Source organism: Entelurus aequoreus, linkage group LG24 (assembly GCF_033978785.1).
Source record: "Entelurus aequoreus isolate RoL-2023_Sb linkage group LG24, RoL_Eaeq_v1.1, whole genome shotgun sequence".
NCBI lineage: Eukaryota > Metazoa > Chordata > Actinopteri > Syngnathiformes > Syngnathidae > Entelurus > Entelurus aequoreus.
Window position 1 is genome coordinate 16774097 of NC_084754.1, and position 23966 is coordinate 16798062.

The 23966-nt window shown below is 38.9% G+C and overlaps 1 protein-coding gene across 12 annotated transcripts in view; it reads right to left on the bottom strand.

Moving 5' to 3' along the window:
- Window positions 1-23966, bottom strand: part of brsk2a (BR serine/threonine kinase 2a) — a 473215-nt gene that overhangs the window by 100708 nt on the left and 348541 nt on the right. For all 12 annotated transcript variants that reach the window (XM_062035565.1, XM_062035564.1, XM_062035556.1 and 9 more), the window contains one exon: window positions 19485-19601. In XM_062035565.1, coding sequence (XP_061891549.1) covers window positions 19485-19601 — 117 coding nt within the window. The remainder of the gene's footprint in view (window positions 1-19484; window positions 19602-23966) is intronic.

Sequence of the window (23966 nt, forward strand, 5' to 3'; positions counted from 1 at the left end):
AAAAAAAAACAGCCTGCATGGCACCTTTGTGTCAACATTGCAACTTTTTCTTGTTAGATTTCACCTCATTCCACTTTTTTTAAATGTTTTTTTAAATTTTTGCAATAGTATCAATTTTGCAATTTTTGCAGAATGTGTGGCAGGCCGGTAAACAATTAGCTGCGGGCCGCAAATGGCCCCCCGGGCCGCACTTTGGACACCCCTGTCTTAAGTGAACGCGGATCATATGTGCCACAAGAAGTTTGGACCATCCTGAGGGTGTTTGGATGTCCTCCTGCTGGCTCTACCAAGGGCAACGACGTCTTGCAGCAGACAGTAAGCAGAACCACTAATCTTTACAGCACCTGGATGTGCTGACAGTGAGGCCAATGATTGACACGTCAATATTGTGTTTAGATTTATTGAGCTACTGAGCATCGGTTGTTTTGCAGGTGAGTGGAGCGGCTGTGGTGCAATGTGAACATAACAGGTAAAATGGGTGACACTTTAGTATGGGGAACATATTCACCATTAATTAGTTGCTTATTAACGTGCAAATTAGTATCATATTGCCTCTTAATTAGTCATTATTAAGTACGTATTAATGCCCTATTCTGCATGGCCTTATTATACAACCAGTAAGCCATTAACTAAGAGTCTTCCCTCAATAACCTCAGAATTATTGCTTATTAGTACTAAGTAAGGAAGTTGTTGTATATGATTCTCCCTTTAATATGGTCTGTTCTTACATAAAAAACACAAAACTACAATAACCCTAACCCTTAAGTCTTTGTTACTTAGAATATGTTCCCCATACTAAAGTGTTACCGTAAAATGTGATAGAAGACAATATCACTGCAAACTGTGATGTGAGCCAATACTGAGACTTGTGCATTTAAAATCTAACTGAGCAATATTATACAATAGTACCTCAACTTACCAGTTTAATTGGTTCTGTGACAGAGCTGTTAACTCAAAACATATGTATCGCAAATCACTGTCTCGCAATGAAGTGAATTGAAATAATTTATTTGGTGTTCGGCCAACATGTAACATGTCTTTTTGAAAGAAAAAATATACAATAGAATCTAGTACAAACAACTTTTATGAAGTAACGTTTATGTTCAGCATTTATCTTTAAGAGCGGACTTCTACGGTATCTCCTTTCAGCTGCTTCTCCGTCAAACACACCATCAGCACCTTTTTCATATGTTTATGGTTAAATGTCCCTCATTTAGGTATTATTTTAACATTCTTGGCTGGCGTTAGACTCAATCTGCTACAGTATGGCGCTTGAATTGCTTCGTCAAGTTGGCTACACCCTCAGTCATGTTTTTGATGGTTTATTTTTTTTTTAATTCAATGAATATCATCCACTTCTTCTCAGCTCTGTCCTTTACACTCACTTTTCTCCTTTCTCATGGTTCGAAAAACAAAGTAATGTCCCATTTTCAGCAATAAGCTAATACTAGCGAATGAGACTAGATCATTTGGGTGAATCTTACAGGGTTCACTGACATCAACTAATGAAATTCTTGCTTGAAACTTAAAGGGGATCTAAACTGAGCTCTGCGGCTCAGTATGTCAATATAGTTAGCTCTCTTTAAACACGGTGCCACTAGAAGTAGTCCGTCTGCGTTAGTGCTTATAACAGGGGTGTCCAAACTTTTTCCACTGAGGGCCGCACACTGAAAAATCAAAGCAAGCGGAGGCCATTTTGATATTTTTTATTTTAAAAACCAATACAATATATGTATAAAAAAATATACCTTTAGGCCTCCACTCAGGCTTGATCTCGGGGGCCGCAAAGGGTTTTGGTCCAAAAAATATAAAAAATGTGTTATTATTCAGTATTATTATTGTTATTATTATTGAAGGTTTAAATCTCTAGATCAACATTAGGTCTATCTGTCAATAAGACGGGTTTTTTAATGGAAAAAACACAAAATATGTAATATTTTCACCCAATAAAATTTATAAGTGGAATATTTGAGATTATATAATAATTGGAGCCTTAAAAAGGTCAATAACTCAATAACTCAACATTGATTATAATTCATAATAATTTTTTTTTAGCAATGACACCTAAAAACAAATCACACAAAAATGATTGGGGATCCAAAAGGGTCCTACTCATTAAAGTGTTAATAAATTAAAATAAATAAATAAATAAATTATACATTTTTTTAACTGTTAACTTTTAGCACAGTAATCTCGAGATCAACTTCAGATCTATCCGTCAATTATAAGTTGTATTGTTGTTTATGTTTTTTGTTTGTTCGTTTTAGGCACTTAAAAAACCAACAAAAAAAAGCTTACTTTTTTATATAGCAAACATAAAATATGCAACATTTTCCCCAAAGAATATCTCAAAGTGGAATATTTCATGTGACGTTATTGGAGCCTTGAATAGGTCAATAATTCATAATGACATTGATTTTGATTAATTATTATTTTTTAAAGAAAGATACAGCCTGCATGGCAGCTTTGTGTTATTAGAGTCAACATTGCAACATTTTCCTGTAACATTTCACCTGTTGGCTCTTTTATACCACTTTTTATGTTTTTTTATTTCTTTTATTGTATTTTTAGAATGTGGCGTGGGGCCGTTAAAAAATTACCTGTGGGCCGCAAATGGCCCCCGGGCCGCACTTTGGACACCCCTGGCTTATAATAACATAATTGCTAATACTTGGTTAATATTCAGGTTACGAGTGTCACGGCGTGGACTATCTTGCAGCTGGCTGCATGGATTGTTTTCCCGGAATGCAATCGGACCAGACCAGTCATGGCTTGAAGGTAAATACATGATTTAATTGATCTATACAAAAAAAAAGGGTACAAACAAAAAGCGCTCACAGCGGAGGCAAAAAACTTGACGCAGGAAACAAAAAACAACCCGAAGGCGAGCGTGCCTAACGCACGTAAAAGCAAAGGCAAAAAACTTAGGACATGAAACATGAACTAAACAACGCACTAAACTGTGGCTTGAATAAACAAAAAAACTTACGTGGCAAGAAAAGAGCAGCATGAACCAAGCATGAAAATGTCATTCGATGTCAATGTCGCCTGGCTGACTACATATATACAGGCTTAAATAATAGTCTCTATGATTACAAACAGGTGCGTGAGTCCAACACGTGAGACAGGTGACCAATGAGTTGTCATGGAAACTAAAACAAACCAGGGTGCGCAAACAGGAACTAAAAGAGTCCAAAAACCAACAGAACATAACCAAACAAAACATGACCACAGAACATGACAACGAGATGTAAATGGACTATTGTTGGCGGTTAAACGCACTTAAATGTAGAGTATATGTAGAATATATTTATATTATTTATATATTATATATATAATATTTAATATATATTATATTATTTATTATTATTACTGTCTATTGTGAGCGAACTGTGGTGCTGAATTTCCCCCAGGGATCAATAAAGTACTTTCTATTCTATTCTATTATCAATGTTTCTTTAGAGGGCTTTAATGGGCGCAAGAGAGTACTCCCATTAGCCGCATTGTTAGCCACCTCGTACTTGCCGTATATCACAAATTACCCCCTTTAAAAGGGGTCATACATTGTTTTTTTTCTATATATATAAAACAACTTTCTTGAGGTCTACATAACATGTAATCATAGTGCTTTGGTTTAAAAAAAATTGCATTGTTTTTGTTTAACAGACCATCTTCAAGCCGCTTTCCGTCTCTCAGAATGCACCGTTTTGTGGCCAGTCTTAAATTACCTGCCCAAGTCCCCCTCCAGGCCTAGCGCCCTTTGACTGTGTCTTCTCTCAGTTAGCAACGTTGTAGTTTTTAGAGCTTTCATATCGAGTCTACTGACAGATATAAGTTAGAACTATGCGCTACTTTTTTATTAGATATGGCAACAGAGGAGGATTTTAGCATGCATGTGAATGTATGAACCAGTCTGCCCCATAACAACAGGATACAAAAAAAGCAGGGACTTGTTTAACTACAACTGAATAAAAATGGCAGAATCATGAAACGCTCTTCAGGTAAAACTATGAAAAATACGTCGCTAAAGTTTCAAATTCCAAACGGCTTGTTTGGACCAAGTTTGGAAGACGACAAGCTTGTTTTATAAATATCTCCGCCATGTCTCCATGGTTTGATTTCAAATTTTTGGGACTTATGCAGATCCCAAATAGACAAAAACAGATACTAATAGATAACAAAAATTGGTTTTGCAAAATAGGTCCCCTTTAAAGCATAATAATTAGCCGAGAGACAGCTCTTATCTCAAAACAATCTTAAGTTTGGGCACACTTAAGTTGAGGTACCACTGTAATTGTAAAAGCATAATTTTTACAGTTCTTGCATTGAATTTAATTATGAAACTGCATCAACTATTATTTTGCATGTGTCTTTTTTATCCTGCTTTTACCCATTTTACAAGGACACAAAGAAAGCAGCTGTCCCCTCCCCTTCCACTTCCTTCAGTTTCATGTAATAGCAATAATGAGAGTCTGACGTCTGTAAACACAGCATCCATTAGACGCCCTGTGTGTGCGTGTTTACTCATGTGTCGCAGTCCTCCGCTCCCTTGGGCTGTCAAACAAGCACTGCCAACATGTCAATGAGGACGTTCATACGTTCATATAAATTCCGCCGTCCTAAATTGCGATTGTCATGGTGCATTATGCAAATCAGGTCTAAAATATGCTGTACTTATGCATCGGAATTGCCACAATCACAAAAAGCAATGTGGAGAATGGTATGAATAAACACTCTATAATTAGCCATTATTATCTGGTTCTTTGTGTGTTGAAATGCATGTGAAAATGTACAGTGGAGTAAAAATGTTTTTCCCCTCAGGGACTTTAAAGTATTTGAATAACTTTTCAAAAAAGTTGTGTAGCTAAGTGACAAAGAAGTTTATTTTTTTAATTTTTCCTCACAGGCTACAGCAGTGGTCCCCAAACTACGGCCCGCGGGCCAGATACGGCCCACCAACATCCAAAATCCGGCCCGGGGGTAGTCCCGAGTAAAATGTTTTATTGTATTTTTTATTTTTTTAATCTGTCCTTTCCAGCACATTCATCAATCCATTCTCTACCGTTTGTTACTCTCGGGGTCTCCCAGCCGCTCAGGCAAATCATATTGCCTAAAAATGCATTTTCCCATCAATAACGCAAACCGACAAGTGCGCGCTCTTTCAGTCAATTAGTGCACGGGGGAAAAAATGGCGAAATCGTTGGGGAAACGTAAAATAGACTCCGAGTGTAGAGTTTTTAAACATCAGTGAACATGTGACTTTTTTTGTTCAGTGAAAGGAAAGGGAAAAGGCAGTTTGTCTAATCTGCAATGAGACGGATTATATATATATATATATATATATATATATATATATATATATATATATATATATATATATATATATATATATATATATATATATATATATATATATGGGATTTTTCCGCTCTACACCGGTATTGAGCACTGTGTAACGGATAAACCACAGAAACCTTGACTATATGTGTGTGTGTGTGTATATATATATATATATATATATATATATATATATATATATATATATATATATATATATATATATATATATATATATATATATATATATATATATATATATATATATATATATATATACCCCATGCCACATTTTTTTTTTACCCAATGCGGCTCCGAGTCCAAAAGTTTGGGGACCCCTGGGCTACAGCATTAGGTACACAATCTAATAACATTTCACAAAAGAGCTACTGAAAAACCTTCTTCTTTATGTTTATTTTTGATTGATATTGTTGTAAAAGTAACAATTTAACATTGTGTTCATTATTGTTGTTTTAGTATTGAGGGCAGTTATTAGCTCTCAGCATCATCCACTAGACCTGGAAATATATAAAATACAGATTTTGTATTGGATAATATTAGATTGTTTAGTTGTAAAAATTGATGTTTCTAATGAAGCGCCCAGTGAGTGTCGATTGCAAAGATTACTGACATTATTACTGTCTGATCAATAATTAATTATTTCCACTCATCACGGAGGAGATTTGCAAGGTAGCTTCATGTAATAGCGGCATTAAATGGATTTTTTTTTAAAACAACAACAACATTAAGAATGCTTATTAGTAATTACATCATAAAAAAAAAAAAGTTGTGTTGCTCCTAACATTTCATAGTCTAATCATGACAATAACGAACATTTAGCACTAAGAGAAACCCATTGCTTGACCAGACTGAATACGAGAAAAAAATATTAAAATAAATCTAATTCCGTAATGAGCACCACTTTATTTTTTGATTTTTACATTGCTTTTATGTTGATTTTTTAGATTGATTATATTCATTTCCAGATTGATTAAGAACGCCTATTAAAAGTAGTAAGTACATCATGATAAAAAAGAATAAAGATCAATATTTAGCACTAAGCGACACTCCTTTGTGGGCTCTGTACCGAAGATGTCGTTGTGGCTTGTGCAGCCCTTTGAGACACTTGTGATATAGGGCTATATAAATAAACATTGATTGATGATTGATTGATCCTTGCTTGACCAGAGTGAAAATGAGAAAAACAATATTCAATGATATACTATCTGTGATGAGCACTACTTAATTGATTTTTGACTTATTCGTGCATGTTTTATGTTGATTATTTTAGTAATCCAGCAATCTATTAGTTTGTTAGATTAATCGAGTAATCAAATAACACACACTTTATAGCCTAAATGTGTATTTTAAGGAAAATAATTGAAATGAAAAAATATTTTTTCTGCTTGCCATAATCGTCATTCTTTTTTCTAATAAATGGATCATCAACATAGAAATTACACATTTGATACATGTGCATTAGTGGAAAAAAATGTTTCCCACTGTTTACCAACACACACACCATTTCCCCCCACACACCACCGCTCTCATGTACACTCTATTGCAGCGGCTGTGCGGAAACTATGTTCATGTATTTAAAGTTGAATATCAACATTGATCATTAAACGATTAATCAAAGAAACAGAATAGAAATCAAAGCTTTTTTCTAACCAACTTAATCGATTAATCATTGCAGCCCTATTGTATGTTACAAACTGTACACACAGGTGAATATTAACACTGTGGAGCTGGAATGCAGTCCATTTGTAAAAACAATTTTCCCCTCCAAATGTATGCATACAGCTAATTTCCGTCCACAATTAGTGCGACAAAACCACAGCCAGTCCTGTGCAATAAACAGCATGTTACTCTGAATGCATTTATGTATGTGCTTGTCAACGCTGCTGTGCTCATCTACTATTTGTATTAATGTACATGCATGCTCTGCGACGCCTCCCATATCTACCTAGGAGTATCATCGGCTCCATTACCCGCGGCAAAAAGAATACATTTGCGTCAGGGCTGCTGAATTGCGATGGGGCCAGATAAATGTGTTTAATTAAAAAAGTGTCATGTCTGCATGTCGAGACGGGACAGTCCAGGGGGAAGGGGCAATGAATCGTATGGAACACCCGCATGTGGATGGACAGATGGTGCTGGCAGTCATATATCTAAAAAGAAACTACGATGCAGCGTTGGAGCACCTGTATGTACTCTGTAGCACGATGTAAATATACACAAGGGACTGTGTAGATCAGGGGTCACCAACGCGGTGCCCGCGGGCACCAGGTAGCCCGTAAGGACCAGATGAGTAGCCCGCTGGCCTGTTCTAAAAATAGCTCAAATAGCAGCACTTACCAGTGAGCTGCCTCTATTTTTTTAAATTGTATTTATTTACTAGCAAGCTGGTCTCGCTTTGCCCGACATTTTTAATTCTAAGAGAGACAAAACTCAAATAGAATGTGAAAATCCAAGAAAATATTTGAAAGACTTTGTCTTCACTTGTTTAAATAAATTCATTATTTTTTTTACTTTGCTTCTTATAACTTTCAGAAAGACAATTTTAGAGAAAAAATACAACCTTAAAAATGATTTTAGGATTTTTAAACACATATACCATTTTACATTTTAAATTCCTTCCTCTTCTTTCCTGACAATTTAAATCAATGTTCAAGTAAATGTATCTTTTTTATTGTAAAGAATAATAAATACATTTTAATTTAATTTTTCATTTTAGCTTCAGTTTTTTCGACGAAGAATATTTGTGAAATATTTCTTCAAACTTATTATGATTAAAATTCAAAAAAAATATTCTGGCAAAGCTAGAAAATCTGTAGAATCAAATTTAAATCTTATTTCAAAGTCTTGTGAATTTCTTTTAAAAATGTTGTTCTGGAAAATCTAGAAAAAATTACGATTTGTCTTTGTTAGAAATATAGCTTGGTCCAATTTGTTGTATATTCTAACAAAGTGCAGATTGGATTTTAACCTATTTAAAACATGTCATCAAAATTATAAAATTAATCTTAATCAGGAAAAATTACTAATGATGTTCCATAAGTTATTTTTTTAATTTTTTCAAAAAGATTCGAATTAGCTAGTTTTTCTCTTCTTTTTTTCGGTTGAATTTTGAATTTTAAAGAGTCGAAATTGAAGATAAACTATGTTTCAAAATTTAATTGTCATTTTTTCCCGTGTTTTCTCCTCTTTTAAACCGTCCAATTAAGAGTAAATATCATTAATTATTAATAATAACATAGAGTTAAAGGTAAATTGAGCAAATTGGCTATTTCTGGCAATTTATCTAAGTGTGTATCAAAACTGGTAGCCCTTCGCATTAATCAGTACCCAAGAAGTAGCTCTTGGTTTCAAAAAGGTTGGTGACCCCTGGTGTAGACGTATGGACCCTTGCATGGCTAGTTAATATTATTTTGTAATAATGTCACTTTGGCTTGTGTGGCCTTTCTAGGAAAAGAACACTTTTCTAATAGGCATGCACACGTTCATCTTCTTGCCCATCTATGACTCATGAAAGATCACACCATAAAGTAATTATTCAACATTTATGTCAGTGTATGCATGCACATTTACCGTATGTTTATTCAAACATGTTGTGTTGAAAGCAGGGGTGTCAAAATCCTTTTAGATAGGGGGCCACATGGAGAAAAATCTACTCCCAAGTGGGCCAGACTGGTAAAATCACGGCACGATAACTTAAAAATAAAGACAACTTCCGATTGTTTTCTTTGTTTAAAAAAAAGAACAAGCACATTCTGAAATTGTACAAATCATAATGTTGTTTTTTTTTTTTTACAATTACCTGTTGCGGTTAATAGTATATATACTTTTATTAAAGAACCATGTGGATAAACTGATGTTGTTGTGCTGGGACTCTTCACCCGTGAGCGTACTCCGTTTAGGGAATAGGGACACCGTTTTTACGTTTCAACTTCTTCTTTATGTGTGACTTTTTCAGCAGCAGCTAAGTACACCCTCACATATTCAACACGCTGACTCAAGGACCCTGGAAACGTCAACATAGCTGCCCGGTAAACTGCCTGACTCAAACAGACTCAACATAAAGGTGCATGACTAAATTATTAACTTGTTTATCCATCCATCCATCTTCTTCCGCTTATCCGTGGTCGGGTCGCGGGGGCAGCAGCCTAAGCAGGGAAGCCCAGACTTCCCTCTCCCCAGCCACTTTGTCCAGCTCTTCCCGGGGGATCCCGAGGCGTTCCCAGGCCAGCCGGGAGACATAGTCTTCCCAACGTGTCCTGGGTCTTCCCAGTGGCCTCCTACCGGTCGGACGTGCCCTAAACACCTCCATAGGGAGGCGCTCGGGTGGCATCCTGACCAGATGCCCGAACCACCTCATCTGGCTCCTCTCGAAGTGGAGGAGCAGCGGCTTTACTTTGAGCTCCTCCCGGATGACAGAGCTTCTCACCCTATCTCTAAGGGAGAGCCCCGCCACCCGGCGGAGGAAACTCATTTCGGCCGCTTGTACCCGTGATCTTGCCCTTTCGGTCATAACCCAAGGCTCATGACCATAGGTGAGGATGGGAACGTAGATCGACCGGTAAATTGAGAGCTTTGCCTTCCGGCTCAGCTCCTTCGTCACTACAACGGATCGATACAGCGTCCGCATTACTGAAGACGCCGCACCGATCCGCCTGTCGATCTCACGATCCACTCTTCCCTCACTCGTGAACAAGACTCCGAGGTACTTGAACTCCTCCACTTGGGGCAGGGTCTCCTCCACAACCCGGAGATGGCACTCCACCCTTTTCCGGGCGAGAACCATGGACTCAGACTTGGAGGTGCTGATTCTCATCTCAGTCGCTTCACACTCAGCTGCGAACCGATCCAGTGAGAGCTGAAGATCCTGGCCAGATGAAGCCATCAGGACCACATCATCTGCAAAAAGCAGAGACCTAATCCTGCAGCCACCAAACCAGATCCCCTCAACGCCTTGGCTGCGCCTAGAAATTCTGTCCATAAAAGTTATGAACGGAATCGGTGACAAAGGGCAGCCTTGGCGGAGTCAAGTTAACAAGTTAACTTGTTTACATCAACGATAATATAATCAATTATATTAAACAATTAACATATTAAATAGGGATCTTTATCTTCTATCTTTATCACTGACAAAGGGAATTTATAACAACTTTATTTGTCGTTATTTATAGTTTCTGAATACATTATGTGATAATGTTCATCAGTCAACTCATTGGTGTTAATTTTCAATCTATCAAGATAAAACAATTATATCAAAATCAAATTACAGTATGTTATTTATGTAGTTTGATCATTTTCCTCGAATGATGTATTAACATCATGTGGTTTATTTTGTACATATGTAGCATCATCTACAAAGATACATATAATTGCTATTGCGACATCCAGTGGACACATTTAGAACAGCTCTTTCTTTCATTCAAAAATTTCATGTTAATTTTTATACTTAGCAAACTTTTCCCGCGGGCTGGATAAAACCCGTTAGCGGGCTTGATCCGGCCCTCGGGCCGTACGTTTGACACCCCTGGTTTAAAGGGAAGGAGGTCCAAATAACCATAAACAGACACAGAAAGGACAGTGTGTTCAAGAAGCCTTGTCAGCACTTTTTGTGCATGCCTGTTCTCTGAAGTGCGTGGTATTTGAGTGTGTCTAATTTCAGTCAAGAGGTATAATCTGGCTGGAATTAAGTCTGAGTTTTGGACAGGTGCCATAGGGCTTGCATGCGTGGTGTCACGTGATGTCACCACAGAGTAAATGTTCTTCAAGGGTATATTTGGCATTTGTGGCTTGCATGCAGCACTTCCCTTACAAAAATGAGGTACAACCGCAAGAGGTCACACTAAATATTTACAATTTGCTATCGCATCGTGTACGTCCTCACGCTAGATAGCAGTTATTTGCGCCAAACCGCATGAGAACCCAGTTCAGCACGTACTGTATCAAGGGATTTACCTGTGAATGTTTTGCTTTTTCTTTGGATTATTTGTGTCACTTATTCCGAAAACAGGAGAGAAGAGAAGATGCGTTGACAAGGAGGCTGTGAGGTGTTACAGACTTACATTCGAAGCAGTAGTCTAACACCAATGTTAGTCTTGAGACAGTCTTTTTAAGTTAAAGGGGAACTTCGCAATCCTTATATAAGTGAAGTGAATTATATTTATATAGCGCTTTTCTCTAGTGACTCAAAGCGCTGGTACATAGTGAAACCCAATATTTAAGTTACATTTAAACCAGTGTGAGTGGCACTGGGAGCAGGTGGGTAAAAAGTCTTGCCCAAGGACACAACGGCAGTGACTAGGATGGCGGGAGCGGGGATCGAACCTGGAACCCTCAAGTTGCTGGCACGGCCACTCTACCAACCGAGCTATACCGCATATATAAGACAAAAACACATGTTTTTTTTGCTTTTTATGTTTTTTTGCTTTTTATGCACTATAAATCAAAAGTTTGCTTACAATGGAGCCTATGGGACTTTGATTTTTCCTTCACCAACATCACTGATCACTAATCACTGCAGAGAGCCAACAAACATTATAAAACATGTACAATGTCTGCTCTCACTCAGATGCCGACTGCTAGGATGTTGATATTTTCCCGTTTAGTAGAAAAATGACTCATAAAATGGGGGTGGAACAAAGCGTCTTTTCGGGTCTTTTTCCCTATTTTGGGGGATAAATTGACTGCCTTAGTGTACTTACTTCTCAGTTTATGTCTACATCATTTAACTATCCAGGTGAGACGCATGATTTATAATCTAAAATTGACTTTCACGAGCTCTGAGGCGAGAAAGCAGCTCTCCAGCTGATGATGTCAATACGGCAGTATAAGGAAGTTAAAGGCCTACTGAAAGCCACTACTACCGACCACGCAGTCTGATAGTTTATATATCAATGATGAAATCTTAACATTATAACACATGCCAATACGGCCGGGTTAACTTATAAAGTGACATTTTAAATTTGCCGCTAAACTTCCGGTTCGAAACGCCTCTGAGGATGACGTATGCGCGTGACGTAGCCCGGCGAACACGGGTATGCCTTCCACATTGAAGTCGATACGAAAAAGCTCTGTTTTCATTTCATAATTCCACAGTATTCTGGACATCTGTGTTCGTGAATCTGTTTCAATCATGTTCATTGCATTATGGAGAAGGAAGCCAAGCAAGCAAAGAAGAAAGTTGTCGGTGCGAAATGGACGTATTTTTCGAACGTAGTCAGCCACAACAGTACACAGCCGGCGCTTCTTTGTTTACATTCCCGAAAGATGCAGTCAAGATGGAAGAACTCGGATAACAGAGACTCTAACCAGGAGGACTTTTGATTTGGATACACAGACGCCTGTAGAGAACTGGGACAACACAGACTCTTACCAGGATTACTTTGATTTGGATGACAAAGACGCAGACGTGCTACTGTGAGTATGCAGCTTTGGCTTTTTTTTGCGTATGTACGTAACTTTTTAAAAATATATAAGCTTTATGAACCTTGGGTTAGGTGAACGGTCTTTTGGGCTGAGTGATTGTGTGTGTTGATCATGTGTTTGAATTGTATTGGCGTGTTCTATGGAGCTAGGAGCTAGCAGAGGAGCTAGCATAACACGTACCGTACCTACGTGCGCGTCACGTACGTAACTTTTTAAAAATATATAAGCTTTATGAACCTTGGATTAGGTGAACGGTCTTTTGGGCTGAGTGATTGTGTGTGTTGATCATGTGTTTGAATTGTATTGGCGTGTTCTATGGAGCTAGGAGCTAGCAGAGGAGCTAGCATAACACATACCGTACCTACGTGCGCGTCACGTACGTAACTTTTTAAAAATATATAAGCTTTATGAACCTTGGGTTAGGTGAACGGTCTTTTGGGCTGAGTGATTGTGTGTGTTGATCAGGTGTTTGAATTGTATTGGCGTGTTCTATGGAGCTAGGAGCTAGCAGAGGAGCTAGGAGCTAGCATAACAAACACGCAGGTGTTATTATGCAGGATTAATTTGTGGCATATTAAATATAAGCCTGGTTGTGTTGTGGCTAATAGAGTATATATATGTCTTGTGTTTATTTACTGTTGTAGTCATTCCCAGCTGAATATCAGGTACCGTGAGTATGCAGCCTTGGCTGCTAAACATTCGATAACTTGACCGTATGTGCGCGTCACGTACGTAACTTTTTAAAAATATATAAGCTTTATGAACCTTGGGTTAAGGAAACGGTCTTTTGGGCTGAGTGATGGTGTGTGTTGATCAGGTGTTTGAATTGTATTGGCGTGTTCTATGGAGCTAGGAGCTAGCAGAGGAGCTAGGAGCTAGCATAACAAACACGCAGGTGTTTTTATGCAGGATTAATTTGTGGCATATTAAATATAAGCCTGGTTGTGTTGTGGCTAATAGAGTATATATATGTCTTGTGTTTATTTACTGTTGTAGTCATTCCCAGCTGAATATCAGGTCACCCCCGGCTCTTACAGCATCTTCCCTATCTGAATAGCTTCAACTCCCCACTAGTCCTCACTTGCACTTTACTCATCCACAAATCTTTCATCCTCGCTCAAATTAATGGGGAAATTGTCGCTTTCTCGGTCCGAATCTCTCTCACTTCATGCGGCCATCATTGTAAACAATAGGGAACTTTGCGTATATGTTCAACTGACTACGTCACGCTACTTCCGGTAGGGGCAAGCCTTTTTTTTATCAGATACCAAAAGTTGCAATCTTTATCGTCGTTGTTCTATACTAAATCCTTTCAGCAAAAATATGGCAATATCGCGAAATGATCAAGTATGACACATAGAATAGATCTGCTATCCCCGTTTAAATAAAAAAAATTCATTTCAGTAGGCCTTTAACTCTCACTCTGATCAATGCGTCACTAAATGTAGGTCCTGAACACTAAGACTTAGACACACTTTGTTGATGCACAAGGGAAATTGTTCCACACAGTAGCTCAGTTACAAAGGATGGAAAGGGTAAGGATGGAAAGGATAATGCAGATATTAAGCAGAATGAAAATGTACCATAGTAGCAATATAAAATATAAGATATTTGTAATGTTTACATACTATACATAAAGTATATGATATATACTGATATACACACCATGGGGGAAAATAATAAAGTCTAGTGATGGAAAGAGGGCGTTCCAAGTAGTTTGTTATCTACTGATTACTGAAAAACTAATTGGTATTACTGGTAATGACTGCCAGATTTATTATCAGGAGCAAAAAATACATAAAGTGACCTTTCTAGTGAAATTTCAGTCATCAGGACTCTATGGGTCCTTTTAGATGTCAGTGAATAAAATTTAAATGCTTAGTACCGCACCAACACACAAGATGGCTAGCACAAATTATTTCGGTATATTTGTTGTTTCCTATGGGAACGGTTTTGAAAACCAAGCAAATCAGAGGTCAGCCAGCGTCCTAGAATATGTTGTGTTTGACCTCAGAGGGTTTCACTGAGCATATTGCTATTTTCAAGAAGCTGTGTTTTTCTATTTATCTTACTTACGTTGTAGCATTTCCACTGCAAAAGTGGAAAAACAAAAATGACTCAAAACACAAAAACCTAAAACCAGTGAAGTTGGCATGTTTTGTAATTCGTAAATAGAAATAGAATACAATGATTTGCAAATCATTTTCAACTTATTGAATTGAATAGACTGCAAAGACAAGATATTTAATGTTCGAACTGAGAAACATTTTTTTTTTTGCAAATAATCATTAACTTAGAATTTAATGGCAGCAACACATTGCAAAAAAGTTGGCACAGGGGCATTTTTACCACTGTGTTACATGGCATTTCCTTTTAACAACACTCAATAACATTTGGGAACTAAGGAGACCAATTTTTGAGGTTTTTCAGCTGGAATTATTTCCCATTCTTGCTTGATGTACAGCTTAAAGGCCTACTGAAAGCCACTACTAGCGACCACGCAGTCTGATAGTTTATATATCAATGATGAAATCGTAACATTGCAACACATGCCAATACGGCCGGGTTAACTTATAAAGTGACATTTAAAACTTCCCGGGAAATATCCGGCTGAAACGTCGCGGTATGATGACGTATGCGCGTGACGAAGTCAGAGTAACGGAAGTTATGGTACCCGTAGAATCCTATACAAAAAGCTCTGTTTTCATTTCATAATTCCACAGTATTCTGGACATCTTTTGCAATTTGTTTAATGAACAATGAAGGCTGCAAAGAAGACAGTTATAGGTGGGATCGGTGTATTAGCAGCGGACTACAGCAACACAACCAGGAGGACTTTGTTGGAGCGCTAGCCGCCGACCTCACCTTGACTTCCTACGTCCCCGGGCCGCCAAACGCATCGGGTGAAGTCCTTCATCCTTCTGCCGATCGCTGGAACGCAGGTGAGCACGGGTGTTGATGAGTAGATGAGGGCTGGCTGGCGTAGGTGGAGAGCTAATGTTTTTAGCATAGCTCTGTGAGGTCCCGTTGCTAAGTTGCTAAGTTAGCTTCAATGGCGTCGTTAGCACAGCATTGTTAACCTTCGCCAGCCTGGAAAGCATTAACCGTGTATTTACATGTCCACGGTTTAATAGTATTGTTGATTTTCTATCTATCCTTCCAGTCAGGGGTTTATTTTTTTGTTTCTATATGCAGTTAAAGCACGATGCCATCACGTTAGCTCGTAGCTAAAGCATTTCGCCGATGTATTGTCGTGGAGATAAAAGGCACTGAATGTCCATTTCGCGTTCTCGACTCTCATTTTCAAGAGGATATAGTATCCGAGGTGGTTTAAAATACAAATCCGTGATCCACAATAAAAAAAGGAGAGTGTGGAATCCAATGAGCCAGCTTGTACCTAAGTTACGGTCAGAGCGAAAAAAGATATGTCCATCACTGTCTCTCAAGTCCTTCACTGTAACGTTCCTCATTTACGAATCTTTCATCCTCGCTCAAATTAATGGGGTAATCATCACTTTCTCGGTCCGAATCTCTCTCGCTCCATTGTAAACAATGGGGAATTGTGAGGAATACTAGTTCCTGTGACGTCACGCTACTTCCGGTACAGGCAAGGCTTTTTTTTATCAGCGAGCAAAAGTTGCGAATTTTATCGTCGATTTTCTCTACTAAATCCTTTCAGCAAAAATATGGCAATATCGCGAAATGATCAAGTATGACACATAGAATGGATCTGCTATTCCCGTTTAAATAAAAAAAAAATCATTTCAGTAGGCCTTTAAGTTGTTCAAACAGTCCGGGGTCTCCTTTGTGGTATTTTTGGCTTCATAATGCACCACACATTTTCAATGGGAGACAGGTCTGGACTACAGGCAGGCCAGTCTAGTACCCGCACTCTTCTACTATGAAGCCATGCTGTTGTAACACGTGGCTTGGCATTGTCTTGCTGAAATAAGCAGGGGCGTCCATGATAATGTTGCTTGGATGGCAACATATGTTGCTCCAAAACCTGTATGTTCCTTTTAAGCATTAATGGTGCCTTCACAGATGTGTAAGTTACCCATGCCTTGGGCACTAATACACCCCCATAGATGATGGCTTTTGAACTTCGCGCCTATAACAATCCGGATGGTTCTTTTCCTCTTTGGTCCGAAAAGACAACGTCCACAGTTTCCAAAAACAATTTGAAATGTGGACTCGTCAGACCGCAGAACACTTTTCCACTGTGCATCAGTCCATCTTAGATGAGCTTGGGCCCAGCGAAGCTGGCAGCGTTTCTGGGTGTTGTTGATAAATGGCTCTCGCTTTGCATAGTAGAGTTTTAACTTGCACTTACAAATGCAGCGATAAACTGTAGTTACTGACAGTGGTTTTCTGAAGTGTTCCTGAGCCCATGTGGTGATATCCTTTACACACGGATGTCACTTTTTGATGCAGTACCGCCTGAGGGATCGAAAGTCCGTAATATCATCGCTTACGTGCAGTGATTTCTCCAGATTATCTGAACTTTTTGATGATATTACGGACCGTAGATGGTGAAATCCCTATCTTGTCTTTGCAGTCTATTCAATTGAATATAGGTTGAAAAGGATTTGCAAATCATTGTATTTTGTTTTTATTTACAAACCCTGTTTCCATATGAGTTGGGAAATTGTGTTAGATGTAAATATAAACTGAATACAATGATTTGCAAATCATTTTCAACCCATATTCAATTGAATGCACTACAAAGACAAGATATTTGATGTTCAAACTCATAAACTTTTTTTTTTTTGCAAATAATAATTAACTTAGAATTTCATGGCTGCAATACGTGCCAAAGTAGTTGGGAAAGGGCATGTTCACCACTGTGTTACATGGCCTTTCCTTTTAACAACACTCAGTAAACATTTGGGAACTGAGGAAACACATTTTTTAAGCTTCTCAGGTGGAATTCTTTCCCATTCTTGCTTGATGTACAGCTTAAGTTGTTCAACAGTCCGGGGGTCTCCATTGTGGTATTTTAGGCTTCATAATGCGCCACACATTTTCAATGGGAGACAGGTCTGGACTACAGGCAGGCCAGTCTAGTACCCGCACTCTTTTACTATGAAGCCACTTTGATGTAACACGTGGCTTGGCATTGTCTTGCTGAAATAAGCAGGGGCGTCCATGGTAACGTTGCTTGGATGGCAACATATGTTGCTCCAAAACCTGTATGTACCTTTCAGCATTAATGGCGCCTTCACAGATGTGTAAATTACCCATGTCTTGGGCACTAATACACCCCCATACCATCACAGATGCTGGATTTTCAACTTTGCGCCTATAACAATCCGGATGGTTCTTTTCCTCTTTGGTCCGGAGGACACGACGTCCACAGTTTCCAAAAAGAATTTGAGACCACAGAACACTTTTCCACTTTGTATCAGTCCATCTTAGATGAGCTCAGATGAAGCCGACGGCATTTCTGGGTGTTGTTGATAAACGGTTTTCGCCTTGCATAGGAGAGTTTTAACTTGCCCTTACAGATGTAGCGACCAACTGTAGTTACTGACAGTGGGTTTCTGAAGTGTTCCTGAGCCCATGTGGTGATATCCTTTACACACTGATGTCGCTTGTTGATGCAGTACAGCCTTAGAGATCGAAGGTCACGGGCTTAGCTGCTTACGTGCAGTGATTTCTCCAGATTCTCTGAACCCTTTGATGATATTACGGACCGTAGATGGTGAAATCCCTAAATTCCTTGCAATAGCTGGTTGAGAAAGGTTTTTCTTAAACTGTTCAACAATTTGCTCACGCATTTGTTGACAAAGTGGTGACCCTCGCCCCATCCTTGTTTGTAAATGACTGAGCATTTCATGGAATCTACTTTTATACCCAATCATGGCACCCACCTGTTCCCAATTTGCCTGTTCACCTGTGGGATGTTCCTAATAAGTGTTTGATGAGCATTCCTCAACTTTATCAGTATTTATTGCCACCTTTCCCAACTTCTTTGTCACGTGTTGCTGGCATCAAATTCTAAAGTTAATGATTATTTGCAAAAAAAAAAGTTTATCAGTTTGAACATCAAATATGTTGTCTTGTAGCATATTCAACTGAATATGGGTTGAAAATGATTTGCATATCATTGTATTCCGTTTATATTTACATCTAACACAATTTCGCAACTCAGAGGGAAACGGGGTTTGTACGATTTACACAACATGCCAACTTCACTGGTTTTGGGTTTTGGACAAAAAAGCAATGATCTTGCCTCAGCTCCAGTTCAGCAGTTTCTATGTTAATGACATCTTCATTGTCGCTCCTTTGTGTACCAACAGAACTTAAACCACCAAGTGTTAAGTTTAGTTTGTGGACCTGTCCGACCTAGCACGCTGTTCACTACACTTCAGGGTTCAATTAAACGTGTGTGCAGTCCTGCCACTTTGAAAGTGACTTTTCCACTTCATTGCAGTCATTGTGGGATTGATGGGCCCAGCATGCTCGTGACTAGGATGTCATAAAACCCAGCATCTGATGTGAGGAGACAGTAATGTGTGGCCATGGCCTCGGCCCTGCTCGCAGCCATGGCACACTCTGTGAGAAAACACCGTCTGTCCATCCTCAACCTGCCATCGCATCAGAACATGGAACCGATATATGAGCATCCCTCCATCTGTTATTAGTTTGTACCATCACTAACTGTTAAGGGTAGAATGCATCAACGAGAATATGTTCTTACTCACCCGCAGCTGGTTTCCAAGAGACTATCTCCAACCTGAAGAGAGGCCATACCGAAGTCTGCTATCCTGATGTTATTCTTCTCATCGAGCAGCAGATTCTCCGGCTTTAGGTCTCTGTGGCTGGAAGCAAGAAATATGTACACTTTAATGAGACATGAATGCACTTCTCATGTGTGCTGTACAAACTACATGAAAGTGAAGCAACATGTGATTAAACACCTAAGAGTCAAGCCTTAATCTATGTCCATTCTTACAACTCAGCAACCTCTAGATCCACTCGAGTGAGGGGGGGTCCCCACATCTGCGGTCCCGTCCAAGGTTTCTCATTGTAATCCCATTGGGTTGAGGTTTTTTTTGCCCTGATGTGGGATCTGAGCTTGTGCAGCCCTTTGAGACACTTGTGATTTAGGGCTATATAAATAAACGTTGATTGAATGATTGAACCTGTGTGAAGTTGCCCCCCTCCCCTTGTCCAGACCGCCCCATACTTGTCCCACTCGTTTGTGCTATGTTTGTACTGGTTTTGTGCTGCAATTTTTTTGTCTAACTATTAAAAGTTTTTAGGTTATTCATGTTTCAATATTCATAACCAAACCCCCCACCTTGTCAAAACCTCCCCAAACCAGTCCCAGTCGTTTGTGCAACGTTTATGCTGCAAATATTGTATTGTAGTTTTTAAGTTATTAACATTTGTGGTTTAATGTCATTACCTTGTAAACAATGTGTTATTCATAAAATTCTTATTCTAATTATTATAGTTATTATGTATTTAACGTTTTATGGAGCTGGTTATCGGTCATGATTATTTATTAACTTAAAAACTATGTATGCACATTCACTGTACAAACATACATATACACATGCTGTACATATACATTCACTGTACAAACATACATATACACATACTGTACATATACATTCACTGTACAAACATACATATACACGTACTGTACATATACAAGTACGGGCGGCGTGGCGAAGTTGGTAGAGTGGCCGTGCCAGCAATCGGAGGGTTGCTGGTTACTGGGGTTCAATCCCCACCTTCTACCATCCTAGTCACGTCCGTTGTGTCCTTGGGCAAGACACTTCACCCTTGCTCCTGATGGCTGCTGGTTAGCACCTTGCATGGCAGCTCCCGCCATCAGTGTGTGAATGTGTGTGTGAATGGGTGAATGTGGAAATACTGTCAAAGCGCTTTGAGTACCTTGAAGGTAGAAAAGCGCTATACAAGTATAACCAAGTACATATACTTACATACACTCATGCATATAATCACGTTTCATCAAACATATATTAACGTTGTTGCCCTCGGGGAAACTGGGTAACACACGGCACACTGTCAAAGCTTAAACTACTATAACAATCTACAAGGTTAACATAGCTGGCTTCTCTTTCTTCCCCTCCATTTTTCTGCTTTCTTTTGTATTTCAAGTTATCATTACATATATGTATTGTTGCATTTGAACAATTATAGTGTTGATAATAGAGGTAATTATTGTTATTATTCATTATCAATAGTGCTATTTCTATTGGTATTTGTATTGCTCCATTTGTAGTGTAATAATGCTCATTGTCATTTCTGTATTATTAATATTTACTTCACTAACTGCTTCTTTGCTTTCACTTTTACTGCCATATTTATACATATCCTATTTGCTGATGTTGTTCTATTGTTTATGTTGTTATTGTTGTTGTTGTCTCTCTGTCTTATCCCCCTCTTGTCCCTACAATTTCCCCCTCTGTCTTCCTTTTTTTCTCTTTCTATCGCCTCCTGCTCCGGCCCGGCTGCACCAAATAATAATATGAATCCATTTAATAAAGTCAAATACAAATAAGGCAACAAGAGAAGTATCCCACACTTCTCTTTTGTAAAGTACATTTGTACAGCCGATATGGGCATCAACATCCATCCATCCATCCATTTTCTACCGCTTATAAGATTTTTGCAGCACAAACCAGCACAAATGTAGCACAAACAAATGGGACAGGTTTGGGGACATTTTGACATACTGTAGTTAGGGACTAGTTATGAATAGTAACTTAGACAAACTTTATTGATCCACGAGGGAAATTGTTCCAAAGAGTAGCTCAGTTACAAAGGATGGAAAGGGTAATGCACACAAGGGCACAAAACGAGGGCAAAAACAAAAGGTATAAAGTAGACTAAAAATGTACCATAGTAGCAATATAAAATAAAACAGTGGCGTGCAGTCACTAGAGGCAGGGGAGGCGGGGCCTCACCTGCAATCATGGAAAGAAAAAGGAAAAAAAAATAATTAAATTGTTATATGTATCCAGTGATTATACTAAGGTTATTTTCCATTCAACTTCACCAGTTTTAGATTATTTTTATTTTCACATTTGCCGTTCAAATACTGAGAAGAGACGGTGCGGTGATCAGCAGCCAGTTGAGGCACTTGTGCCTCACCATGGATTGCGACTCGGCTAACTGCTGAGCTGCTGTGCAGTGAGACCGTATTGCTATATTAATTATATTATACATTTCCATAGTTTAGTTAGCTGAGGTATATAATGTACAGTGTATTTTGTCAACAACTGTATGTGTGTAACGTATTTTTAGTGCTGAGCGATCATAAATCTGCTGCGGAGGCACACTGTGTGAGGCTCGTATCGTAACCCCGCCTCCTGGTGCCAAGCACTTCCGCCGCAGAATGCACCGCCCGACGGGAGCACCGCGACCACACCAACCAAAGCCCACACCCAAACCCTCCACGTGCAAGACCGAATCCACCCAAAAAAAGTCACTTAACAAGAAGCCAAAAAGTGCAAAAACAACAATGCTCGCGCTGCAGGAGCCGCGAACGACCGCAGGGACACAACATTAGGTACACCTGCACTGTTCATATGTTTTTAAATTTGACTGTGATGATGCAGTCGTGCCTCACCAGACATTAACCTCACCGCACGCCACTGAAATATAACATATATGTAACATTTACATATTATATATACAGTATATAATATATACCGGTACTGATATATTATATACTACATATACAATACAACATACATATACAACATATATACAACATAATAAAAAAAGGGTAAAAATGTTAATAACTCAAAAACTCTAATGGTAAGACCTATTTTTTTGCAGCACAAATAATTGGGACTGGTTAAGGGAGATTTTGACCAGGTTGGGGGGGTATTAGTTATGAATATTGAAATGTTAATAACTTTAAAACTATAATAGTTACACAAAATATGTTTGCCGCTCTAACCAGCACAAATGTAGTACAGACAAATGGAATAAGTTTGGGGAGATTTGGACAAGGTGTGGGGGCTGGATGACATCACTAGTCAGAAAAATGATTTTAGAAAACCTTAAGAACTGTAACGGCACAAACAAAAGCATTTGCAGCACAAACGATTTGGACACGTTTGGGGAGATTTGGACAAGGTGGGGGCGGGTGGGGCAACTTGACACAGGTAACTCAGCACCTTCATCCTATTGGCAAGTGACACCCTGCTTGTTGCATCACCCCGATCTTTCATCTAACTCATGCAGAAACCAAAGGCTCCCACCTCAATGCTGAAATGCTACAAGGTATGACAGCCCCCCTGCTGTGGCCTTTTCTTCCTCCATTTCCCATCCTGTCCTCCGCTAATATCATCCCTCTCATCTTGCAGACAGCCACCAGCCAACTGGCTGAGCAATAGGGAGCCAGCCCCAGACGTTGGAGTTCATTAGCAGGCATTCATTGCCTCTCAACACAGCAAGAGGCTTACCTTCTTTTAATAGACCACACAGGGTTATCCACCATAAAAATATAAATGTCACACGTTGCAGTCACCACTGACGGTGTAGAGGATATTATAATATATACTGAATAAAGGTTTGTTTGATTAGTAAGGTCACTATCCTACACTATACTGTCTAAATTTTAATTATGTACTAACCCAGGGCTCAAATTTGAACCGCGGTCTTTGCCGTGACCGCCCTTGTCATTTGCCGTAATGCCCTAAACATTGACCAACATTTACGGCAACAACATGCCAGGACCGCCCTTGACTTTTTCCTTGTTAATGGAGTAGGGGTGTAACGATAAACGGTATAATGATAGACAGCAGTAAAATTCCAGACGGTTAGTGGCACCATTTAAATTTGTATTTACCGAAAAGCCGTCATTTAGTAATGCATTTTAGGCAACTGCTTACTTCCTGAATACTGAAGCGCCGCAGAGTCTGCGCGTGCGCACTTGAGCCGTTTGGCTCGGGAAACATGGTGGCGACTCCATGGACTTTGTTTTGAAAAGTCTAATGGAGCCGATCGCTTCCTTTCAATCGCTTCTACTTAGAATAGAAGAATAGAATGGACTTTATCGTCATTATATTTTCATATAAGGAGATTAAGGACTCCAATTTAAGGTGCGGTAGTGTAAACAAATATGGGATAAAAATTAATTACACAAGAAGTGATAAAGATAAAAAATAAAAATTGAAATAAACAGACTACTATCCAAT